This window comes from Juglans regia, chromosome 9, assembly GCF_001411555.2.
Source record: "Juglans regia cultivar Chandler chromosome 9, Walnut 2.0, whole genome shotgun sequence".
Classification (NCBI taxonomy): domain Eukaryota; kingdom Viridiplantae; phylum Streptophyta; class Magnoliopsida; order Fagales; family Juglandaceae; genus Juglans; species Juglans regia.
This window is the reverse complement of record NC_049909.1, coordinates 23,344,788-23,365,107: the sequence shown is the minus strand read 5'-3', so window position 1 is coordinate 23,365,107 and position 20,320 is coordinate 23,344,788. Positions and strand designations below refer to the sequence as shown.

The window sequence follows — 20,320 nt, the reverse complement described above, 5'->3', positions numbered from 1 at the left end:
AGAAACAATTTAACAACAGGAATTCAAAGCAACATTAATGTTGATGGATGGATATGTTCGTTTTACCATGTCAATGAACTTTTGATGGGATGAGCAAGAGAAGGTGAAGGCCAGGTACCGTCAATGCCATTGTTCAAGACAGACATGCATGTAACTTGGTTTCAAATTGTTGTTATGTGTTGACAAAACACGAAGTCGTTTTCTGTTGTTATTCAAGACCACATCAGAATTGTATTTGGTAAATAGAATTTCTTCAGTTTCTAGATAAGCTTTGTAATGCGTTGTTATGTGTTGACAAAACACGAAGTCGTTTTCTGTTGTTATTCAAGACCACATCAGAATTGTATTTGGTAAATAGAATTTCTTCAGTTTCTAGATAAGCTTTGTAATGCCAACAACTCTAAACTCAAAAGGGTTTGCAGCAAATTGTATGCATTTGCGTGCAGAAGTCCATGCAAGAACATAACGACATTGTGTATATAATATTGGCCGTAGAATCCGACTACTTTCATGCAATCTTGCCCGGCCCATCGCTTTACGGCCGGCCAGTACTGGCAAATGTTATACGTATAGAGGAATATCAACGTACATCAATGAGCACCATACGGTTTGAAACCATCAATCCCTTTATATAATAGCTATGATCGACATTTCAATGCTTTGAAAGATCGTATTAGTTCCAATCCATTTGACATCTCAGCTAATCTAGAAACGCGATAATGTAATGGACAAAGAAAAGATTGAAAAAAAAAAAAAACTGAAAGTCTAATATCAGATTTTCAAAGAAGCTTATGCGACAGTCTTCCCTCTCTGGTCAAACAATATACAACTTTCTAGTTTAGTCAAAGAAAGTGATCAAGCTTCTGCCATCTAGGGTGGATGTTTTTTAACGGAAGAGAGTTCGACAATGGAAACTCCACGTTTACAGCAGATCCGGTTCAAAGAGGAACTCTATATAAATAGGTGATTGTGGTGCGTAATGTTTGTACAAAAGTGCTATATATTGTGTATTGTTATACAGGCTATCTTCCACGCTTAAAATGGCTATTTACAAGCAGTTTGCTTATTCTGTTGTATTGTTCCTCTCCCTGGTAATTAAGTTGCCTTTATACCAACTGCACCAAAGCGTTTTATTTTAAGTTTAAAGCAAGTTAGAATGATATTTATGCCTAAACAACAATTGGGTCATTATTCTGCTTTGTTAGCTGTTTTCTTCCTTTGAGCCATTTAGATCAGTTTATCTGCATGTTGACGTTACAGGCAGTGGATTAAAAAAAGGGCTTCATTTGTTGCTAATTATCTAATTAAAACTAAATGATTAGATTGGATCAAGCATGGCAGCTCGCATCCCCAGTGATGATGTGCTGGGATGGGTGAAGAAGGATAATCATCGTTTCCTCCATGCTGATATCAGAGTTGGTGATCTTAATCGGACCATTAAGTATGTTTCTTAGCATATATAATTCTTTAATGCAATTTTAACACTTTATTATATTCGAAAGTGTAAGTTTTCTTCCTTGATCAACAGGTTTTACACAGAGTCTCTTGGAATGAAGCTCCTGAGCCAAAAATACTTCTCAAAACAGAAGTACTCAAAAGCAGTTGTGGGGTTTGGCCCTCAAGACACTCATTTCGTTTTGGAGTTTACATGCAGTATGTCTTCCCGAACATTTCCCTGCCTCGAACTTGTTTTTACGTTTCAATCAATAACTTTGGTACTTGTTTTTATCATCCGCTAATAAACAGTTCATGGAGTTGAAAAATACGAGATTGGGACTGCTTTTGGACATATTGGAATCGCCACTCAGGATGTGAGTACTGATTGAAGTTTAAGCATGAACAACTTTCAGTTAATTTGTATCTTCAAAATCTTATTCAATCTCTTAAATTCCTTAGATCTATGCCATGGTTGAAAACATTCGAGTAAAGGGTGGAGTGATCACCCGTGAACCAGCAGCAGGCCATTCGACCATCTACGCCTTTGGCCTGGATCCTGACGGCTATACCTATGAGCTCATCCAGAGTCCCCCTACTCCTGAGCCAATCAGTCAAATAATGCTTCATGTCGCCGATCTTGATCGTGCTATTAAGTTTTATGAAAAGGTAGTAGTGTTTTTCTCTTATTTTTCGTAATTAACTACCCAGAATCCTTATTTGCAATGACTATTTAGAAGCAAAGTGAACATATCAGAACTATAGTATGTTTTAACTATGGTACTGACTGTAATATACAGTCTTATTAACTTATTTACTCGGTTGCATCTGAATTATCCTGAATACATATATAGTAGTTTAGCTCTGCTCTCAATCTAGCTTTATGTAGAGAACCATTTGCCTTGCATATTATCACTCTCCCATCAAATCTACATGTTCTTGCACAATGTTCCTTCACAGAAATTTATCTCATCTCGCATCTAAACTATTATTTGACTTCTGGGTTCTTTTCCTCCACTTCTTGCAGGCTTTGGGGATGAACCTACTACAGAAGTATGATAGCCCGCAAGAGAAGGTGATTTTTTACACAAACTTAATTCCATGTACACCACAGAATCACCATTTCTTGAGGGAGACATGATTTAATCAACCTTTTCTGGCTCGCATGTACAGTTCACTCTTGGTATGGTGGGATATGGATCCAATCGAACTCAGACTACTGTTCTGGAATTGAAATATAATTATAACGTAACTGAGTACACAAGAGGAAACGGATATGCAGAGGTACGCTATGCTATATTCGATTTTACTCATTGAGTTTTGTTTTTCATGTTCACTAAAATAACAATTTTCTGATGAGAACGAGACTTCTTTCTATCCCTAGGTTGCCATTGGTACCGATAATGTATACAAGAGTGCTGCAGCTGTTAAACTGGTTACCAAAGAACTTGGAGGACAAATAATTCTACCACCAGGTCCAATTTCTCAATCCAACACCAAAATCACTTCTTTCGTTGATCCAGAAGGCTTTAAGACTGTGAGTTCTCAACTTTACTACATCTTCAAGCAATGTCTGCTTTACGCAGTTGGTTTGGGAGTTTCTAGTAATAAACATATAGTAATCAGAATTCTACAAAATATTGTGTGAAACACATCTCAAAAAATTTTCCAAGAATCCTAAATAATTACAGAAGTTCTCATTTATCAAACATGCCCTTGATTTTACAGGATTTGGTGGACAATAAAGATTATCTCAAGGAGGTGCAGAAGAAAGAGTGATCAACCAAAATCTAGCATTAGGGTAGTACTAGTGCTTATTCCTTTCCACGCATATTGAATAAGGAGTCCTGCATGCGGCGGACCAATATCTAATTCTATTGTGCTTATGCTTTTGTACATTCATTTTTTTGTTAATAACTTGTTTGTATCTTCCCCATATTACTTACATGATTATGTAAGCAGGCTAATATTGTATGCTTGCCATATACAATACGAAACCTGGCTTTGTATGTAGTAGCACCAATTAACCCTGAGGGGTAGATCAACTAGTCCGGCCTTTGGTTTGCTTCTCAATGGTCACCAGTTCGAGTCTCCTTAAGACTACTAGAGGTTTATCTGGTTGTTAACTTCAAGACCTCATGGGAGTAGTCGAAGTGCGTGTAAGCTGGCCCGGACACCCACGGTCATAAAAAAAAAAAAAAAAAAATGTAGTAGCACCAGTTGCACAAATTTGCGCTTGTAGAAGAATCATGAGTAACTTAGTGCGAAGGCAAAACTATCAACAAACTAGCCAGTACTAGAAGTGCTATTGAGATCACCAAATTCAAGATGGTACCATAAAAACATCCAATCATGTCCCACTCATGCTCGTAAACTGTCCCCTTGATTTGAATCACTGTAGCTGGACTCTAGTTTAGACCACGTAATTTTACCCCAAGTGATTCCTCCAACAACTTCTTGAATCCCTTCTCCGTGCATCCTTTCTGAGAAGGAAATTCCAATGCAGAGCAAAGCACCAAAACTTTGGAAGGATGCAAGCCCTTAAAAATCTCTCTGTCTCGATCATAATCCTGGCAACATAAATTTCAACATCAAGAAAAATAAAATGAGTTTTACATATCCACCATGATTCATAATTTTAGATTTTGTTTAGTTCATATAAGTAATGGTCACAATTCATCAGAAAAGGTATACATACTAGCGCTAGAATTGAAAAAGTATTGTGAGCAACCTCATAACCAAAGGATACATGTGCTACGTGAAAATGTACAATGATGAATGAACATATAATTTGTCTATCATAAGAAGAAGATGCATTCAAGAAACATAAAAAGGCTCATATTTTTTTATTGGCACCGGGTGTGCACCCCAGGGATTAGTCTGGGAACAACATCCCAACTAATCCCGAGGGTGCACAAGCTCTCGGCAAGGAGTTTCCTGCAAGTGCATCTCGGGTAATTTAAGGGAAAAACCCCAGTCCGATGGCCCCTATAAATTGTTTGCACCAAAAAAAAAAAAAAAAAAACACACCTCATGTTTAGCCCCCTTAAACAAAATAAGGGGTACAAATATAAATAAACCACCCACCAGTATAATGATTTTGAATCTACTTACCTTTTCTGTTACTACAACAACTGGCTTGGAACCAAACTTATCCTCAAGTTCTTCAAGTCTCCTTCTGATCAGGTCAACATCCTGCATTGATTAGCAACAAGAGTTATCAAGAATTTGCCATATGTCTGGAGCCTCCAAATCAGTGTTCAGGCAGACAATGAAAAAAATTACAAAGAAAAGAAAGTTGCAGAAGAGGGGAAGGGTAGGAGGTTGAAACAACTGCCCCATACAGTCTTCACCTACTTGATATTCAGAGTGTTTTAAATGGCAGAATGGAATACTACAAGCACTTAGTACAAAGGTAGAAGAACCACATAGTTGACAAGATCATAAATTATTGCAAAGATGAAGATAGCTGTACCCTAGCTTGAAAGATGTGATGGTCACTGAAGTCAAGTCTATCAACAAAAGATGCTCCTATCTGCAGAAAGGTATCTCCCATTTAGAGACAAAAGCAAAGATTGAACAATGAGGAAAGAAGGGGTAAACGTAGAGAGCAACAATACTGCCACATAATCTGTATCTGGACAAGCAGATGACATGTATGAGGCTCCTCGGGATCTCAAGAATCCATTTTGAAACAAAAGTGAGATGAATGAAAGGGAGGCCTAGTACCTTCTCTATCGCATTTACAAAAGCATTTGCAGAACCAATGGCAGACACACATAATATGATGGCATTACACAAAACTCCCAGGGGTAGTTTGGAATTAATATTTGACACTTCAAAAAAGTTCGAGGGAGTCATTCTAGTGTAGAAAATAGGGAGGGATTCTTTAACTTCTCGAATCATAAGCTCTGCATCTTTGAGACCTTGTTCTGAAACCTGTGATACCCAACAATAAATTTCAAATCAATGTAAATATCTACCGGCTTTGAAAACACACAATCTAAACCATGTAAACCAAAGAGACTGAGCAACCAATACCTATACATATGCTCACCACAATACAGTCCGTTGAAGCATAAAAGATAACTTAAAATGGAGAAATTGGAAAAGGGCAGTCTTGTATACCATGTCAGCATGATGGATGACAGCAACATCAGCCCGTTTGAGTGCAGTTAAAGGCTCCCTTAAGGGTCCAAGTGGGAGTAAATGACAGCTGCCCCACAGCACTAATCCATTGACCATTACGATCTCCAGATCATGGTGCAAGCTCCAGTGCTGTCTTCCATATCAATAAAATAAACTATCAGCATAAAAACCCTATGAGCAAAAAATCTGGGTTTCAAGAGTTCGTTGTTAAAATTGAAATATTAACCAACATATTCACTGTTCAAATATTTAGAATGGTGTGCCGTACAAATATTCACTGTGCAAATGTTTAAAATTGAAATATTGACCAACATATTCACTGTGCCATCACCTTGAGAACCAAAATCATGTTAAAAGTATGCCTTGTTTTATACATACATACATACATATTTATTTATAAAAGAAGTATTTTTTTAGCTAGACCTTATTGACAGTATTAGTTATATAAAATATCAGATAAAAATAGTTACCGGAGAAAATAATGTGGGACAGGACATTGTCATAGATGACAGCTGCATTCCAACATTGGAAACGAAACAAAAAACACAACTCAATACCTGCATTCCATCATCTAGAATGACAGCACCAACTTTTTCTGAATTAAGATGACTCTCCACTTTGTTGAGGCAAAGTCTCTCATAGGATGTACTACTACGAGGATCAACGTGACCATATTTTTCAAAATAAGAAGCAGCAACAGCTGCCCGGTTTGCGCCCACACCAATCTTTGCAGGTCCCCCGAGTAGATGCCTTACAAGCATTCTAGCCTCATCCCCACCAGCATAACCCTGCAAGGGAAATGATATCAGTAAGCCTCACAATTGCCAAATACCTGTCAAGCAGTCAAGCATACTTTGACAACAGTTTTTAGGCCTGATTCATATGAAGAGCAATCTATTTTCTCTTTCCTTTCCAACTTCTGGACAAGATAAAAGCATGTTTTCAAAAAGAAATTACACGAGAAAATGGGCCTTTATACTTTAGAATTGTAAAGAATCCACTATGCCTGCAGCTTACATGGAGACTACTATGCCAATTCTATTGTTGAATTATCAGAGGATTTCTACATGCATCAGGGAGCATTTTGCATGAAGTATTTTTGGGAGTCATACGGATCTCAACCCTTCATACCTGTGTTGGTTAAAATATCAGAGGATTTCCACATGCATCATGGACCATTTCGCAGGCAGTATTTTTGGGATATTGTGAACAATACGGATCTTGACCATTCATATCTGTGGGTTCCACGTAAGGACGTGCCAGGCATGAATTGCTATGAAGGTTTCTTATGCGAGACAATAGACAAGGCATAGTTTTGTTTTTTCCCCCCTCATACCTACAGCAAAAGCATCCAAGTAGATGGAACACCATAGCTCGCTTTGTCGATACTTATGAAATTATGCGACTTCGAGACATCAATGAGTTACCTCATCCCTCTGTCTTTTTTCTTTGTTGTGTACTGGATACCACAGTGCTGTTGCAGTATTGTCGTACAACTTTAACCTAATTCAACGTAGCCTAAACAAACTGGACCCGTTCACCGTTCACTTTCCACTAAAGGTTGAATTAGGTAGCCTAAAGGTCGAAAATAACGCCAAGTATTAAAAAGCAGCCATTTCGAGGACATATCAATTGACATCACAGACTTCCTATGAAACTTCCTGGACTCATCTAACCTCTTTCCTCCACTCTTGACCGGTGTGCGTTCCCGTGCGTTTGTGTATGTTTTCTTTCTATTTCCTGGAATCGGACTCATTTTCAAATGACATTGACGCGGTAATTTAATAATTTGAAAAGCCGCACTTACTCTGGTGAGAACCATTTTCAGCGAAAAAAACTAAAATTAGCCTCACTATTGCAACCGCAGATGGGACGTCTAAAAACGCCAATCATATTATTACAAGAAAATGGAAAAGAAATGAAAAGGAAACTCGTGTTACCCGAGTGAGAATGAGAGGTGAAATTCCAGAGTCAGCTAACCAGCGAGCGATGAACTCCACCATGGGTGTCTTCCCATTGCCTCCCCAAGTCAAATTCCCAACACTAATAACCGGCACCGGCAACCTCCAACCCAAAATACAAAGATGGAAAATTTGAATTGAGTTTAACAAAATTGAACAAAAGCAACTCTTGAGACCACAGTACGGTAAATTAAACTAATCAAAAATCAAACCAGAGCAGAACTTGGAAGTTGGAACAACAGTGGGCGCTTGTTCGCAGTGAAAGTTGACGAAAATAAAACTAAAAACAAATTAAGAAATTTTCAAGCCTGCGTTTCTTCTGTATTGAACAAATGGGGAAACCAGTAAAAAATTAAAACTTCGCATGCTAAGTTTTTGCTGAAAGAATGTAGGAAAAAGAGGTATCCCACCATCGCATAACTTGGGCTCCGAGATTTTAAAAGAAGAAAAGTTCTACAAAACCAAACTTCGTTGCCTTGATTTAGTTGGAGCTTTCCTTTCTTTCTTTTTTTTTTTTTTCCTTAGAGCCGGAAACACGAAGATTAATTTTCTATTTTTTTTTCTCGGCAGCAAAATTGAGTGGGAAACGAAGGAGGTGGCGGGTCCTACCGGTGCTTGCGGAAGATGCCCAAGTGGTAGAGATAGTGTCGGAGAGAGAGAGCAAGTCCGTAGAGAGATGAGGCGAATGAAAGGACTGGGATGAGAGAGCGTTGGAGAGGAGAGAGCTTCGTGTGGTTCCGAGCGTAAGCGATCTCGCTCACCAGCACTCTCAGGTTCTCCATGGAAGAGAGTATCAGACTACGAGAAAAGAGGCGGATAAACAGGGAAAGAGCTGATGTGGAGCTTCGGTGCGTTGCGTGCCCGGCATAAGTTCACGTAACACGGGCTTGCTCGAGCAATTCATTTTATTATAATTAACATATGATTTATTATTTATATTTAAATACATATATTTAAAAATTAAAATAAATAATAAAAATAATAAATCACATATTAATTAAATAGATATAATATAAAACTTCTATATATAATTTCTCTAATTCTTATCGTACCCATGGCTGTGTGAAAAAAAAAAAAATTTAAATATGCACTATCGTAATCATAATCCTTGAATACTCAATAATTTATTTCTTGATAAGGAACCTGTGATTTATTGATAATCATTACTTATAACGTTAGAATCTTATGATTAAAAGCAATCATCTTGAAAGTTAACAAAAAAAACTTGATTGCAAACCAAAATTATAAACTCAAAAAACTCATTGACATTCGAGGACACCTAGTAGGGGCACTACTAGCACAATCTCCTACGATCTATGTTTCTTGATTGACTTCACAATATGCACGCTTGAAGGGGAACTTGTAGATGTTCTAAAGCCATAACTTGATAAAGCAAAGTTCCAAGAAACCATGGCACATATCCGCCTCCTTGAACCCACTTCATTGCCGCATTCGAATCCAATTCCACCTATAAAACTGTGACACTGTCTATTGTTGATCAACTTTTTATTGATTATTTGTCATTTTAAATAATATTTACAGTATCAGAATATGTAAATTTTGCATTTTTGTTTTTTAAAATATCTATATTATTTTTTATTTTTTTTAATTTATGGTGAACTCTATTTTTTTTAAATGGAGTAAGTGAAGATTGCACACTGAATTGTATTTAGCATTATCCTTCACTATAACTGTGCAAATAAATCATGAGAAAAACCCACAATCATTTCTGATCAGTCTTTCTCTTCTATCTAGTTCTAAAATTTTCAAATAACATAGACCGGGTTTATTTTCACAAATTATCTCATTTTATATCATCTAATAATTATAATTTTTTTAAATTTTAAAATAAAATATAATAAAGAATTCAAAATTTTTAAATTAAAAAAATATATTATAATAATATTTTATTCAACTTTTATCTCATGTCATATGTATAACCAGACGAGGCCTTAATCCATATTCAAATTAGCCCTCCCCTTCTCTGGTAATTGTTATGAACCAATACAATTTCTATTATATTAATACTTAGTAACTTGAAAAGGTGAGAAACGCCCATATTATTAATTTAAGAGTTTTGTTACGCATCATACAACACATATCACACTTTTTTATATTTTATATTTTTTTTAATCTAGTTTTATTTTTTTAAAACTAATTAAATTATTATACTTATCATATATATACAACATATTTAATAAGTGAAAAAAATAATAAAATATTATGTGTGGGGACCAAAAATAAAATTTTTCTTAATTTAAAGTCCATTCTTTCCCTTTCTTGAGTGATGTAAGATTACACTAGCTTAAACGTGAAGAATTTTCTCTTTGCTAAAGAAAAAAAAAAGTAAAAAGAAAGGAGAAGATAAAAAGAGAAAGAGAATGACTGTAGTTATAAAAAAGTTTTATAAAAATAAATTTATAAAGTTACATAATTTTATATTATATATTAGATCTATTTTATAATAAAAATAACATTATAATCTAAAGTATTACATTAAATCATAGATATTTCTAAAGTTAACGCATTCATAGAATATAAGTATAAAGTATAGTCGAACATCCAACAAAAATGAATGGTAACTCACGTAATAAGTTTTTGTTTAATATTATATAGATAAGTTTATGTACAATGATTATTTTACTACTCAAATTTAATTAGAAAATAGAGTACTACTAGGTTAAGATCTTATTGTGACTCTTACCATATGTTAATAAAATTACGAGAATAATAAAAATAAAACTTATAAATAGCATTTATTTGTAAATGAGAAATATTCTTACAACATTTTAAAATAATTTAATGTCACATAAAATAGATAACTGAAATAATTATTTATAATAAATAGCACTTACCAATAAATGAATAACTTTAAAATAGGGAAAAAAACATTAATTATTGGGGGCAACAACTTGTGGGGACCACGCGGAGCTGCCTATGAATTTCAGGGTAGGGTATTGTTAGTCGGGTCGTAGTCCCAAGAAATGTCGGTATCATTGCTGGCTTGCTTGAACACGTTATTGATTCTCCACCTTCGGATCATCGTGGACCCGCCATTGTTGCGTCAGAATCTTATCGCAGCCGTTAATAGTCTCTGTATGGAGCACTAACAACAAAATATAATAAGTTAAAACGAAAAGAGAAAACAAAAGTGAAGCAATTTATTGGAAAAAAAGAGGGGGAAAAGTAGGTTGAAAGTTAAAATGACTAATGAACCCTTTACACTAGGCGTGCAAAAAGTAATTTTAAAGTGGGCTCTTTGGTCAAACTACTGGGCATTTAGGTCGCGGTAGTCTCCAATCAGCGGACTTTGTATAATATGGAAGGCTTCCTCCACGCGTTTTGATGCGCGTGGTGAACATACTCTACGGGTCTCTGCTCCCGTGAATGTTGACATTCTGTCCGGTTGCAGAGAATCGAATCGACCTTGGCCACGTAACGACAATTATTAAGATAGGTTGAGATAGTTGAGATGAAATTAAAAATTTAATATAATATTATTTTTAATAAATTTAAAATATTTATTATTTATTATATTTTATAAAAAAAATTTAAAAAATTATAAAGATGAGATTAAAATTATAAGATAAAACATTTATTGTATCCAATTGGGCTTCGATCTTGGTCCTCGTTTATTTTTATAAATAAAATAAAATGAATTGAGATGAAAGTTATAAATTGAATAAATTTTTTTTATAAAAATAGTTTTTTTCATCGCAAAGAAAAATTAAAAAAAAAATTGAGAGAAGAAAATATCATCTATCTTATAAAAATTATTTATGTCTTCAATTTGCACATTCCATTAAATTAATCCCTTACATATTAGTATTGGTGAGCAATTTAATGCACAAACTTATTGCAAGAAGAATTTTCTTAAAATTAATACATCAAACGCATTGATTTTGCCCTCTATTTTTTTTAGACAGTAAAATTTATCTTGTACCCATCACTTTTCAATTTTAAAATATCGATAATTAATATTTTTATTTTGTCTTAATATACTATATTAATAAAATTTAAAAATTAAAATTAAATTTTAGTTATATATTTAGTTTATGATAGGATTATAATATTATGGCCACAATATTTTAAAGGAGTAATGACATAGGACGCCCTTCTTACAAATTTTTAAAATATTATAAATATAAAAATTGTATATCTATCGTTTTCTATATTAAAATATAATTCTATAAAATATTATAAAAAAAGTTAAAAATATCATTTTCTGCGTTTGGCGAAATACATTTTAAAAGTATTAATTTATATTTAGTATTATTAAAAATTATATACACGTTATATATATATATATATATATAAATTTATAATATCAACGGAGGAAAGGCTGTTCCTGCGGCATGGGGAAAATGATATGGACGGTGGATCGAAAGGGTTGTGTAAAATTACTATGGCTTATCATTATTGCCTTTTTTATTGTAATCGCGGGTGTGAGACACGCGCAAAATCTTACAATTGAAGAATGTGTCCACACGATAGACAAAAAACAAAAAGCGACGGGCAGCAGGCAAAGGGACACGCAAGCCCGCAAGGGCAATGGGCAGCACCAGACGCCGTATTTTCCAGCCACTCACGCCGTTTTACACGAATATAAAGTAAAGAAAACAATGATTTTTCTTACCCAACCTGAGGCCCGAACCTAAGGTTCGTCTCTCCAAACCCAGGCTCGGGTCTCACAAAGCCTCTCGAAAAGACCAAACCCACCGTCGAAACTAATGGAACCAAAGCAAGAGAGAGAAAGTAGTGAGTCTGCGTTGTAGAGAGAGATAGTGTGTCTGAAAGAGAGAGAGAGAGAGAGAGAGAGACAGATGGGCCAGATCGTGAAGAGGAAGAAGAAAGGGAGGCCATCGAAGGCAGATCTAGCGCGCCGAGCTGTCGAGTCGGCGGCTGCGCCCGAGCCGGACATCCGGCGGAGCCTCCGGCGACGAAATGTGAGGTACAACATCGACTACGACGATTACCTGGACGAGGACGACGATGACGACGAGGAGGAGGACCAGAGGAGGAGGGAGAAGAAGCTCAAGTTAGTGGTGAAGCTGAACCAAGGGAGCGAGTCACCCAGTCGGGCTCACACGGTGGCGCGTGATTCGCACGCTTCGGAGGACGAGTGCGAGCGTAAGCCATTGAAGAAGAGGAGTATCAGCAATGGTCGGGATGATGACGATGATGAACAAGACGAAGATGATGACCAGGGTGATGTCGAGGATGATGAGGTATGTGTGGTATCATTGTACGGATCTGATTAAAGAGTAAGAAGAAAGTGAGGATCGTGCCTCTGTGGTAGAGGGGGAGAGAGAAAGGGGAAGTACAGCTCAGCTGAAATCAGTGAAGATTTTTTTTTGGTGATTGGTCCAGACTTCAATATTACTCTCTCACTCTGTGTCGGGGAAGTGAGAGGTAGTAACGGTTGGGTCAACTGTCAAAAACTAACACGCCCACGAGAATCTGATCACGCTTCCCCACATCTCTCTCTACCCACATCCCTCTCTATCTCCTTATATCTTTCTTTCTCTCTCTAACGTGCATTGTCTGCCTTATCTGTCTCAGGCTGGTCTGTCTCTATCTATATTAGGCTTGTAAACACAGTCATAATCGTTCTTTTTATGCATTTTTTTTTATGGGTGTGCGGCACTTATTTGTATGTTCGTGCCGGGTTACGTGTTTTGATAGGAAAGAGGGAGGAAGGTGGACTTGAAGGAGCTCGATTCTGCCCCAGGTTCGTTTTGGTTTATGGATTCTTGGATAATTAATTTAGTATGTGAGGATTTGGGATTTATGGCTTTTGACTATTTTGTCGAATGAGGTTTGGGATTTGATACGGGATTGTTTGATTTGGCGTTTGTTTTGATTAGGGACGCCAACCGATCCTCGGTCTGGGGTTCCATTGCCTGACAAGAAGACACTGGAGTTGATTCTTGACAAACTTCAGAAGTATGGGAGTGAACTCCCTCTCTCTCTCCCCCTCTATAGTCAATCTACCTTTTGATTTTGCAAAGCGTTGGCAGTTTCTGATGTTAATATCTGAATCGTGGCAGGAAAGACACGTATGGTGTGTATGCAGAACCGGTTGATCCCGAGGAGGTGTTCGGAATTTTTTATTTTTTTCATTTCTAAATGGTAGATTGGTCTTTGAAGCCGCTTTTGGCACTGGTGTTTGAAATTCTTTTTCTGACCGCAGCTTCCCGATTATCACGATGTGATTGATCATCCTATGGACTTTGCCACGGTGAGGAAGAAGTTGGCAAATGGATCGTACTCTACCTTGGAACAATTTGAGGTTTGTACCCTTTTTGTACTCCTATTTTAAACAAGGGGCTGTCAATGGGGAATCCCTGATATCTCCCACGAGAAGCGGACTAAATGGCTAAATGCCATCCGCAAGACCATTGGATAGTTAATCAAACAGTTTGAGAGAATCTTATATGTATGTGTTTGTATCACACAGAAGAAAGAGGTTGGGAGAGGGGGGAGGGAGAAAATTTGAATATGGTAGGTGATAAGCGGGAAGTTTGCTTTACCTACAATAAAAAAAAAAAAAAAGCTTAGGGAAGTTTGCTTGTAATTTGAATGTGGGCCATATCAATGTTAGTGGCAAACATACCGGTTTTGGTAAGATATTGTGCATTGGCCACCCCCACCTCTCTTAACATGAACTTCTTGTTTCATGAAACGTTGGCACTGCTCTATGTAAGTTTGTCCTTATTGTAATCAGGTAGCATTGTGCCCCTCTCCCTCACCATTGCGGACCATGTGGATTTTCATGGGTTCAGTCCATTTTGTGTGGGGTAGGTTGCATTGAATCAAATTAGACACATAATTTCATTTTCCTAAGCTAGAAACAAGATATATATATATATGTATGTATGTATGTATGTATGTATGTATATATATAGGAAACTTCTATATACTACACCATCATCCCCTTCTTATCTCATTATGATGAGGTGACATTACCCATCAACCTTTGAATTATTTTTAAAAAAAGTCAAGAGATGATATGTATTATAAAAGGAAAATGACACATACTACACCCTCATCCCACTTGTATCCCACTATGATGAGGTGGCATTGCTCATCAACCTTTGAATTTAAAAAAAAAAAAAAAAAAAGAGATGATCCAATGGCGATGGAAAGTGCCACATTTTTCATAATAAGATGAAAGTGGGATAGAAATGTAGTATATAGCATGTTCCAATATTTGTTTTTTTTTTTTTGTTGGTACCTTATTTCGTTTTATGTTTCTCTGACCTTGTAAATTGAAAAAAGTTTCGCCAGAAAACAGAACCAAATAGTCCCTGGTTTTCTGTTTCTGCATTCAACTTTATTTTTTTTGTTTTATTTTTTTTCAATGAACTGACTTTGGTGAAGGGTTTGGATCTTGCCTACTAGCTAATTTCTTGTTTTTCAATTGTGCAAAAATGGTGGATTTTTCCTCCTGGTATCAGTGTTCCAATGAAAGATATGAAAATTTAGTATTCAATCTTTTTAGGAGAATGATAGACAATTCCCGGGAGATTTAATTTTGACACTGGGATCATAGACATCTATGCCAAATGCTTATACATTTACATATACATATATTTATGCACATAGTTTTTTATTTTATTTTATTTTGCTATTTTTTATTTGAACGTAATTCTTTCTATCTGCAACCAATAGAGAGAATGATTTCCTGTTCAAAGCACAGCTGTTTTTGTTACCTGAAAGTTGTTACTTCATTTCTCTGTTATGATTGTAGTGGTCCGTGGATACACACTTTAAATAATTAGAACTGTCATTTTTCCATTTTAAGTATCTAAGATTTTTGGAATAGATTTCCGCTGCTAAGAATTAATCTGAATAAAAAGAATGATTTATTATATATTTACTTGTACAGTTTGTTTTGTTGATTGCAGAATGATGTCTTCCTAATTTGCTCAAATGCAATCCAATATAATGCGCCGGACACCATATACTATAGACAGGTATAAGTCTTTTGTCCAGTTGTTCTTCTTTGACTCTGCTGTTTCACTATCTTGCTCTGTTTGTTTCTCTTATGACACTGTTGTATGTAAAAAGGCTCGTTCCATACAAGAATTGGCAATGAAGAAATTCGAGAGGCTAAGGATTGAAGTTGACCGGTCTGAGAAAGAGTTGAAGTCGGAGCAGAAAACAAGATCCAATTCCTTAATCAAGAAGCCTGGGAAGAAGCCATTCTGCCGAACCTCACAGGAGCCTGTTGGCTCTGATTTCTCCACCGGCGCCACTCTTGCCACCCTTGGAGATGTACAGAATGGTTTCAATACAAACCAAGGTGGTGGTTGTGAGAGGCCCAGTAACACCGATGTTGTTGTGGAGGGTAATCCTTCCCTAATTGATACTAATCTTGAGAAGGCAGAAGACTTATCATCAGGTATCATAATGAAGGTTATCTTCCCCTCTTCCATTGTGTACTACAATGATGATGGATGTATATAACGAGCATGTAGATTTTATCATTTTATTTTATCTATCACTTGCCTAGAATTAGATTCTCTAGTTGTTTTAATTTATTGCTAGCCTCTAGAGTTTTGTTTTGCAATCACACAATCATGCCAGGCCAGTATCGACTGCAATAGCCCGTTTGTTAGATTTTATTTTTTTATTTTATCATTTTACATTCTATCATGGTCATGTTGTTCTCTCTAATTGCTTTGATTGCTGTACTATTTTAGGGAAGGGTCTACTCTCTAAATTGGGAAGGAAGCAATTTGTGCACGATGATAACCGCCGTGCAACTTATAACAATTCCAATCAGCCGGCAGTTATATCAGACTTGATATTTACAACCTTTGAGGGTGAACTTAAGCAGTTGATTGCTGTACGTGATGTGGAACTGGTTCCTTTTCTTGAATAGTTGGCCTCTCTACTCATCTTACTTTTGTCTTTGTTTGTTTTCTTTTGAATTTTGTTAAGCAGGTCGGGCTTCCTGCGGAATATTCGTATGCTAGGAGCTTGGCTCGTTTTGCTGCAACTCTTGGACCTGTTGCCTGGAAAGTTGCCTCTCAGAGAATTGAGCAGGCATTACCTGCTGGGTGCAAATTTGGTCGTGGTTGGGTTGGAGAGTATGAGCCACTTCAAACTCCTGTACTAATGCTCGAGAATTGCCCCCAGAAAGAACCTGGTTTAAGTCCAAAGTTGATGTCTAATGCTGAATTAAGAAAAGATGGAAAAACTAAGACTCGTGTTTCTGCTAAGGAGCTTCCTGTAATTGGGCCTACTTCGTCTACAAAACAATCTTCATCTGGTCCAGCTGGTGCTCATACTTCAGCAGGGAAATTATATGTCTCTGGCACTGCTGGAAATAAACTGAGTACACCTGATAATGCCATTTTCCAGAAGCAAAATCCACTATCTAGGAGTCTTTCCACGCCTGAAAATAGGGTTATTAAGCAATTTGAATTGAACTCTTTGCCCTCTGCCCATCAAAATAATGCTGAGCTTCTTGCTGAAAAGCAGTTCTCAAGTAATTCAGGAGTAGCAGATTCGAGGTCCAAAGAACCAGTATTGAGAAGCATAAATCTTCTGCAGTCTGAACCGATTAAGCAGCCTGATAAGGATGGAATTGTTACTCGACAAACAAATGGAAAAATCACCAACAACGATTTGAACAGTAAGATGAGTGGTCCATCTTCTGATGCCACACTGAATCACATGGCTAGAGGAACGAACTTTCCCCATGGACAGGAGCAGGGTCTTAGTGACCCAGTTCAATTGATGAGAATTTTGTCAGAAAGGGCCCAGATGCAACAGAAATCTTCAAATCAATCGTCAGTTGAAACCGCACAAGTCATGCCCTCAGTTCCATCTGTAAGGAGAGTTGACTCAGGCAATGCCGCAGCAGCAGCTGCCCGGGCATGGATGTCCATAGGGGCTGGAGGTTTTAAACAAGCGACAGAAAATTCCAGCTTCCCCAAAACTCCAATTTCTGCTAGTCCATCATACAACCCAACTCGGGAATTCCGTCCACAAATTTCCCAAATGCGGGCAGAGTTTCCTCTTTCAGGGGGGATGCAATCTCAGTCTGAGAGGAACTCTTTTCCCACGGCATTTGCACCACAACCTGTTCGCATGGGCAATGAAGCACAACTCCCAAACCGACCTATAGTTTTCCCTCAATTAGCCCCAGCTGACTTGTCTAGGTTTCAGGTGCAGTACCCTTGGCAAAGTCTCAGTCCTCGTACACAACCAAGGCCTAAACAGGAGGCACTTCCTCCAGACTTGAATATTGGTTTCCAGTCTCCAGGGTCTCCAGCAAGACCATCTTCTGGTGTTCTTGTTGATTCCCAGCAGCCAGACCTGGCTTTGCAACTCTGAGTGAGGATGGGTTTTCTGAGTAATCATATAAATGGGGAAGAGAGCAGATGTTAATCTGGCTCCTGTCTAAACGACATGGATTTTATTTGATCTCTCATGCCTTCGTTGAACTGAATGTGCGAATGCCCCATTGGTTTGGGTTTGATCGCCAATGACTGGGTTTGCTTGTACGGAGAGAAGGATTTTGCTCAATTGGATGTGTTTGCTTGGGATGCGATGATTCGGGCAAATTTGGGGCAAGAATTCAGCTACTTGTTTTCTAAATGAGGATTACTGACTGGCAGCGGCAGGGTTATATCATATCAGGGAGTTCAAAAAAAAAAAAATTTTTGAAATTTTTGGGCAGATGAATGATTAATTTTATGAATATTTACCAATTGCTTAGAAATTGCAAGTCTGACAGCAAATGCATAAAATGTTGAGATGCCCTGTACATTTGTTACAGGTGGATGAGAAATGGTGGTTCAGTTTCAAGTCTTTGGTTTTCTCATAAAGTAATTTCATTTCTAATTCTGGTTGATACTGCCAATATTATTATATAAACGAGAATTTATAATCTCTGAAATAGAAATTTTCCAATGCTATTCTCTCTTAGGACTTGTTTGGACATACAAAATCATTTCATCTCATTATTATAACTTTCTCAAATTTCTACACAATATAATAAAAAATTAAATTTTTTTAAATTTCAAAATAAAAATAATGTTAAAAAATTATATTTTAATAATATTTTATTTAATTTTTAACAAAACGTCTCATGAATTGCTTTTGAAATTATTTTTGTGAATGGATTTTTTTTTTGCCTCTAAAAGTTATTTGTTCCACTATCTTATGCTGGGTATCGACATTGTCCAGGATCTTGGATGAGGGCTATTTAAATTTTATGATTGGAAAATAATTTAGCTACAAAGAGATTATATAAAAGTAAGTTTATGAACTGATATGATTTGATATAGTACGTCAGATTGTAAAGTTACTTTTATTATAAAGTAGATTTAACGGATTTTATGAAATTATATCAATTTGTAGATTTACTTTGTATAATCTCTTTGTATCCGTAACAGTTTTCAACAAATCCAGCTCGGCGTGATGATGCTGATTTCATAAAAATGATCGACTACTACTTTAGGATTGCTCAATTTTGAAAAGCTGATCTTCACAGAACAAGCAATGCATCTCAGTTAATGATGAAGGGTCACAGTGCTGGATAAATACAAATAGAAATCTCCTCTATTGTTTAACGGAATGAAATGATCTAATTTTATAAGAGATATAGACGCAGAACTAAGAATAAATGCGCAAGATAAAGTAATAAATGAGCTAAAAAAATCCAAAGGCTTTGCTTTTGCTTATAATCCTTGGATGTTTTTCCATGAAGTTTCTTCTGATCATTTCTTCTTATGACACGAACATCCCCGTCACACACGCATTGTTTCGATCGAGAGGGCTCTGACAAACACCCAAAAAAGTTTGAGAACAAAGCCATGGAGATCTTGATCAAGCTCTCTCTCCCATAACATGCAGTACTCTCACCCACACACACATATATATAAGGGTCAATATTATAAGTAGACTTTGCTTTGTGACAAATGACACTCAACACTCTTACTTGCCTTAAAAAATTCTTACAATCCGTCGCAGAAAGCAACAAATTAAACGCGTTGGACCAGATCAGGGCATCGAATATCATGTAATATTGGGTGGTGTGGTTCGTGCATTTTCTCTGCATGATCAGTCTAAGTGCATTTTCTCAACCATTTAATTGCTTTTGCATTAAATTAAAACTGTTTAAAACCCTAGATGGGTGGTGTCGATGTGTTGGCTAACATACATATATAGCATTCTAATTTTATTTTCAGAGAGAACTAATTATATTCCTGCTGAAAACTGACCTTGTCATCAATTACAGTTTAATTGTGCTCAAAGATTTATTGAAATTCATATTAAAGTGTTACACTCATCTCATAAAAATAAATTTACAAACATGATTTCATATGATATGTTAGATCTACTGTATAATTAATAAAAATAATTTTATAATATTATAATATACAATATTAAATGACACCAATTTGTAATTTTAATTTTATATAAAAAAATTGTAATTAAATCATTTCCCTCCACGTAAATGGGTTGAAGGATGATGAACTATTTATCACCCTTTTCATTATTATCTGTAAGCCTCCTTTTTTTTTTTTTTTGGTATTTTTTCGCTTTTGCCGTGCACATATAATCTTTGACACATAATTCAAAAGTGTATTTTATTTGGACAAGATCACAATGATGATGATTTGGGAGGGTAAATAGTGGGGAAATTTTGACCAAGTCATGACCTTTGCCAAATCTAGCATGCATGTTGTCTGCTGAGTAAAGTCCGGATGCATATATAGTTTATTTTTTTTGTGACCTTTATAACTTACGCGCAT

General features: G+C 36.3%; 3 protein-coding genes across 4 annotated transcripts; 2 read left to right on the top strand and 1 right to left on the bottom strand.

The window, feature by feature from the left end:
* The first annotated feature begins 987 nt into the window (after positions 1-987).
* On the top strand, positions 988-3,640 carry LOC108993884 (lactoylglutathione lyase GLX1-like). Its single transcript, XM_018968938.2, has 9 exons — positions 988-1,091; positions 1,323-1,441; positions 1,529-1,653; positions 1,747-1,811; positions 1,897-2,103; positions 2,462-2,509; positions 2,608-2,718; positions 2,819-2,971; positions 3,163-3,640. Exons 1-9 carry the CDS (start codon positions 1,041-1,043, stop codon positions 3,211-3,213), a joined length of 930 nt encoding a protein of 309 aa, XP_018824483.1. The 5' UTR covers positions 988-1,040; the 3' UTR covers positions 3,214-3,640.
* Positions 3,641-3,710: 70 nt separating this feature from the next.
* On the bottom strand, positions 3,711-8,431 carry LOC108993881 (probable tetraacyldisaccharide 4'-kinase, mitochondrial). The gene is made up of 8 exons (XM_035693947.1): positions 8,154-8,431; positions 7,524-7,647; positions 6,141-6,371; positions 5,563-5,712; positions 5,164-5,373; positions 4,910-4,969; positions 4,549-4,629; positions 3,711-4,004 (listed from the first exon to the last, which is right to left on the bottom strand). The coding sequence occupies exons 1-8, from the start codon at positions 8,324-8,326 to the stop codon at positions 3,843-3,845; spliced, it is 1,191 nt and encodes a 396-aa protein (XP_035549840.1). The 5' UTR covers positions 8,327-8,431; the 3' UTR covers positions 3,711-3,842.
* A 3,764-nt stretch (positions 8,432-12,195) lies between these two features.
* Positions 12,196-18,368, top strand: LOC108993865. Of its 2 annotated transcripts, none has more exons than XM_018968906.2 (9): positions 12,196-12,772; positions 13,230-13,275; positions 13,412-13,490; positions 13,595-13,640; positions 13,738-13,836; positions 15,455-15,523; positions 15,618-15,951; positions 16,253-16,398; positions 16,494-18,368. In XM_018968906.2, the coding sequence occupies exons 1-9, from the start codon at positions 12,368-12,370 to the stop codon at positions 17,892-17,894; spliced, it is 2,625 nt and encodes an 874-aa protein (XP_018824451.1). In that variant the 5' UTR covers positions 12,196-12,367; the 3' UTR covers positions 17,895-18,368. The 2 variants fall into 2 exon arrangements, with proteins under 2 accessions (XP_018824451.1, XP_018824457.1); XM_018968912.2 differs by having other exon boundaries at positions 12,197-12,772; positions 16,497-18,368.
* The last annotated feature ends 1,952 nt before the right edge of the window (positions 18,369-20,320 follow it).

Bases quoted from the DNA above. Each gene is read 5' to 3' on its own strand.
- LOC108993884 (XM_018968938.2), top strand. From the start codon at position 1,041: ATGGCTATTTACAAGCAGTTTGCTTATTCTGTTGTATTGTTCCTCTCC. The intron at 1,812-1,896 runs GTGAGTACTGAT...TAAATTCCTTAG, and splicing joins TTGGAATCGCCACTCAGGAT to ATCTATGCCATGGTTGAAAA. The intron at 2,972-3,162 runs GTGAGTTCTCAA...TTGATTTTACAG, and splicing joins ATCCAGAAGGCTTTAAGACT to GATTTGGTGGACAATAAAGA.
- LOC108993881 (XM_035693947.1), bottom strand. From the start codon at position 8,326: ATGGAGAACCTGAGAGTGCTGGTGAGCGAGATCGCTTACGCTCGGAAC. The intron at 4,970-5,163 runs GTACTAGGCCTC...ACCTTTCTGCAG, and splicing joins TTGTAAATGCGATAGAGAAG to ATAGGAGCATCTTTTGTTGA. The intron at 4,630-4,909 runs GTACAGCTATCT...TAATCAATGCAG, and splicing joins ATCACATCTTTCAAGCTAGG to GATGTTGACCTGATCAGAAG.
- LOC108993865 (XM_018968906.2), top strand. From the start codon at position 12,368: ATGGGCCAGATCGTGAAGAGGAAGAAGAAAGGGAGGCCATCGAAGGCA. The intron at 12,773-13,229 runs GTATGTGTGGTA...GTGTTTTGATAG, and splicing joins GTGATGTCGAGGATGATGAG to GAAAGAGGGAGGAAGGTGGA. The intron at 13,491-13,594 runs GTATGGGAGTGA...GAATCGTGGCAG, and splicing joins ATTCTTGACAAACTTCAGAA to GAAAGACACGTATGGTGTGT.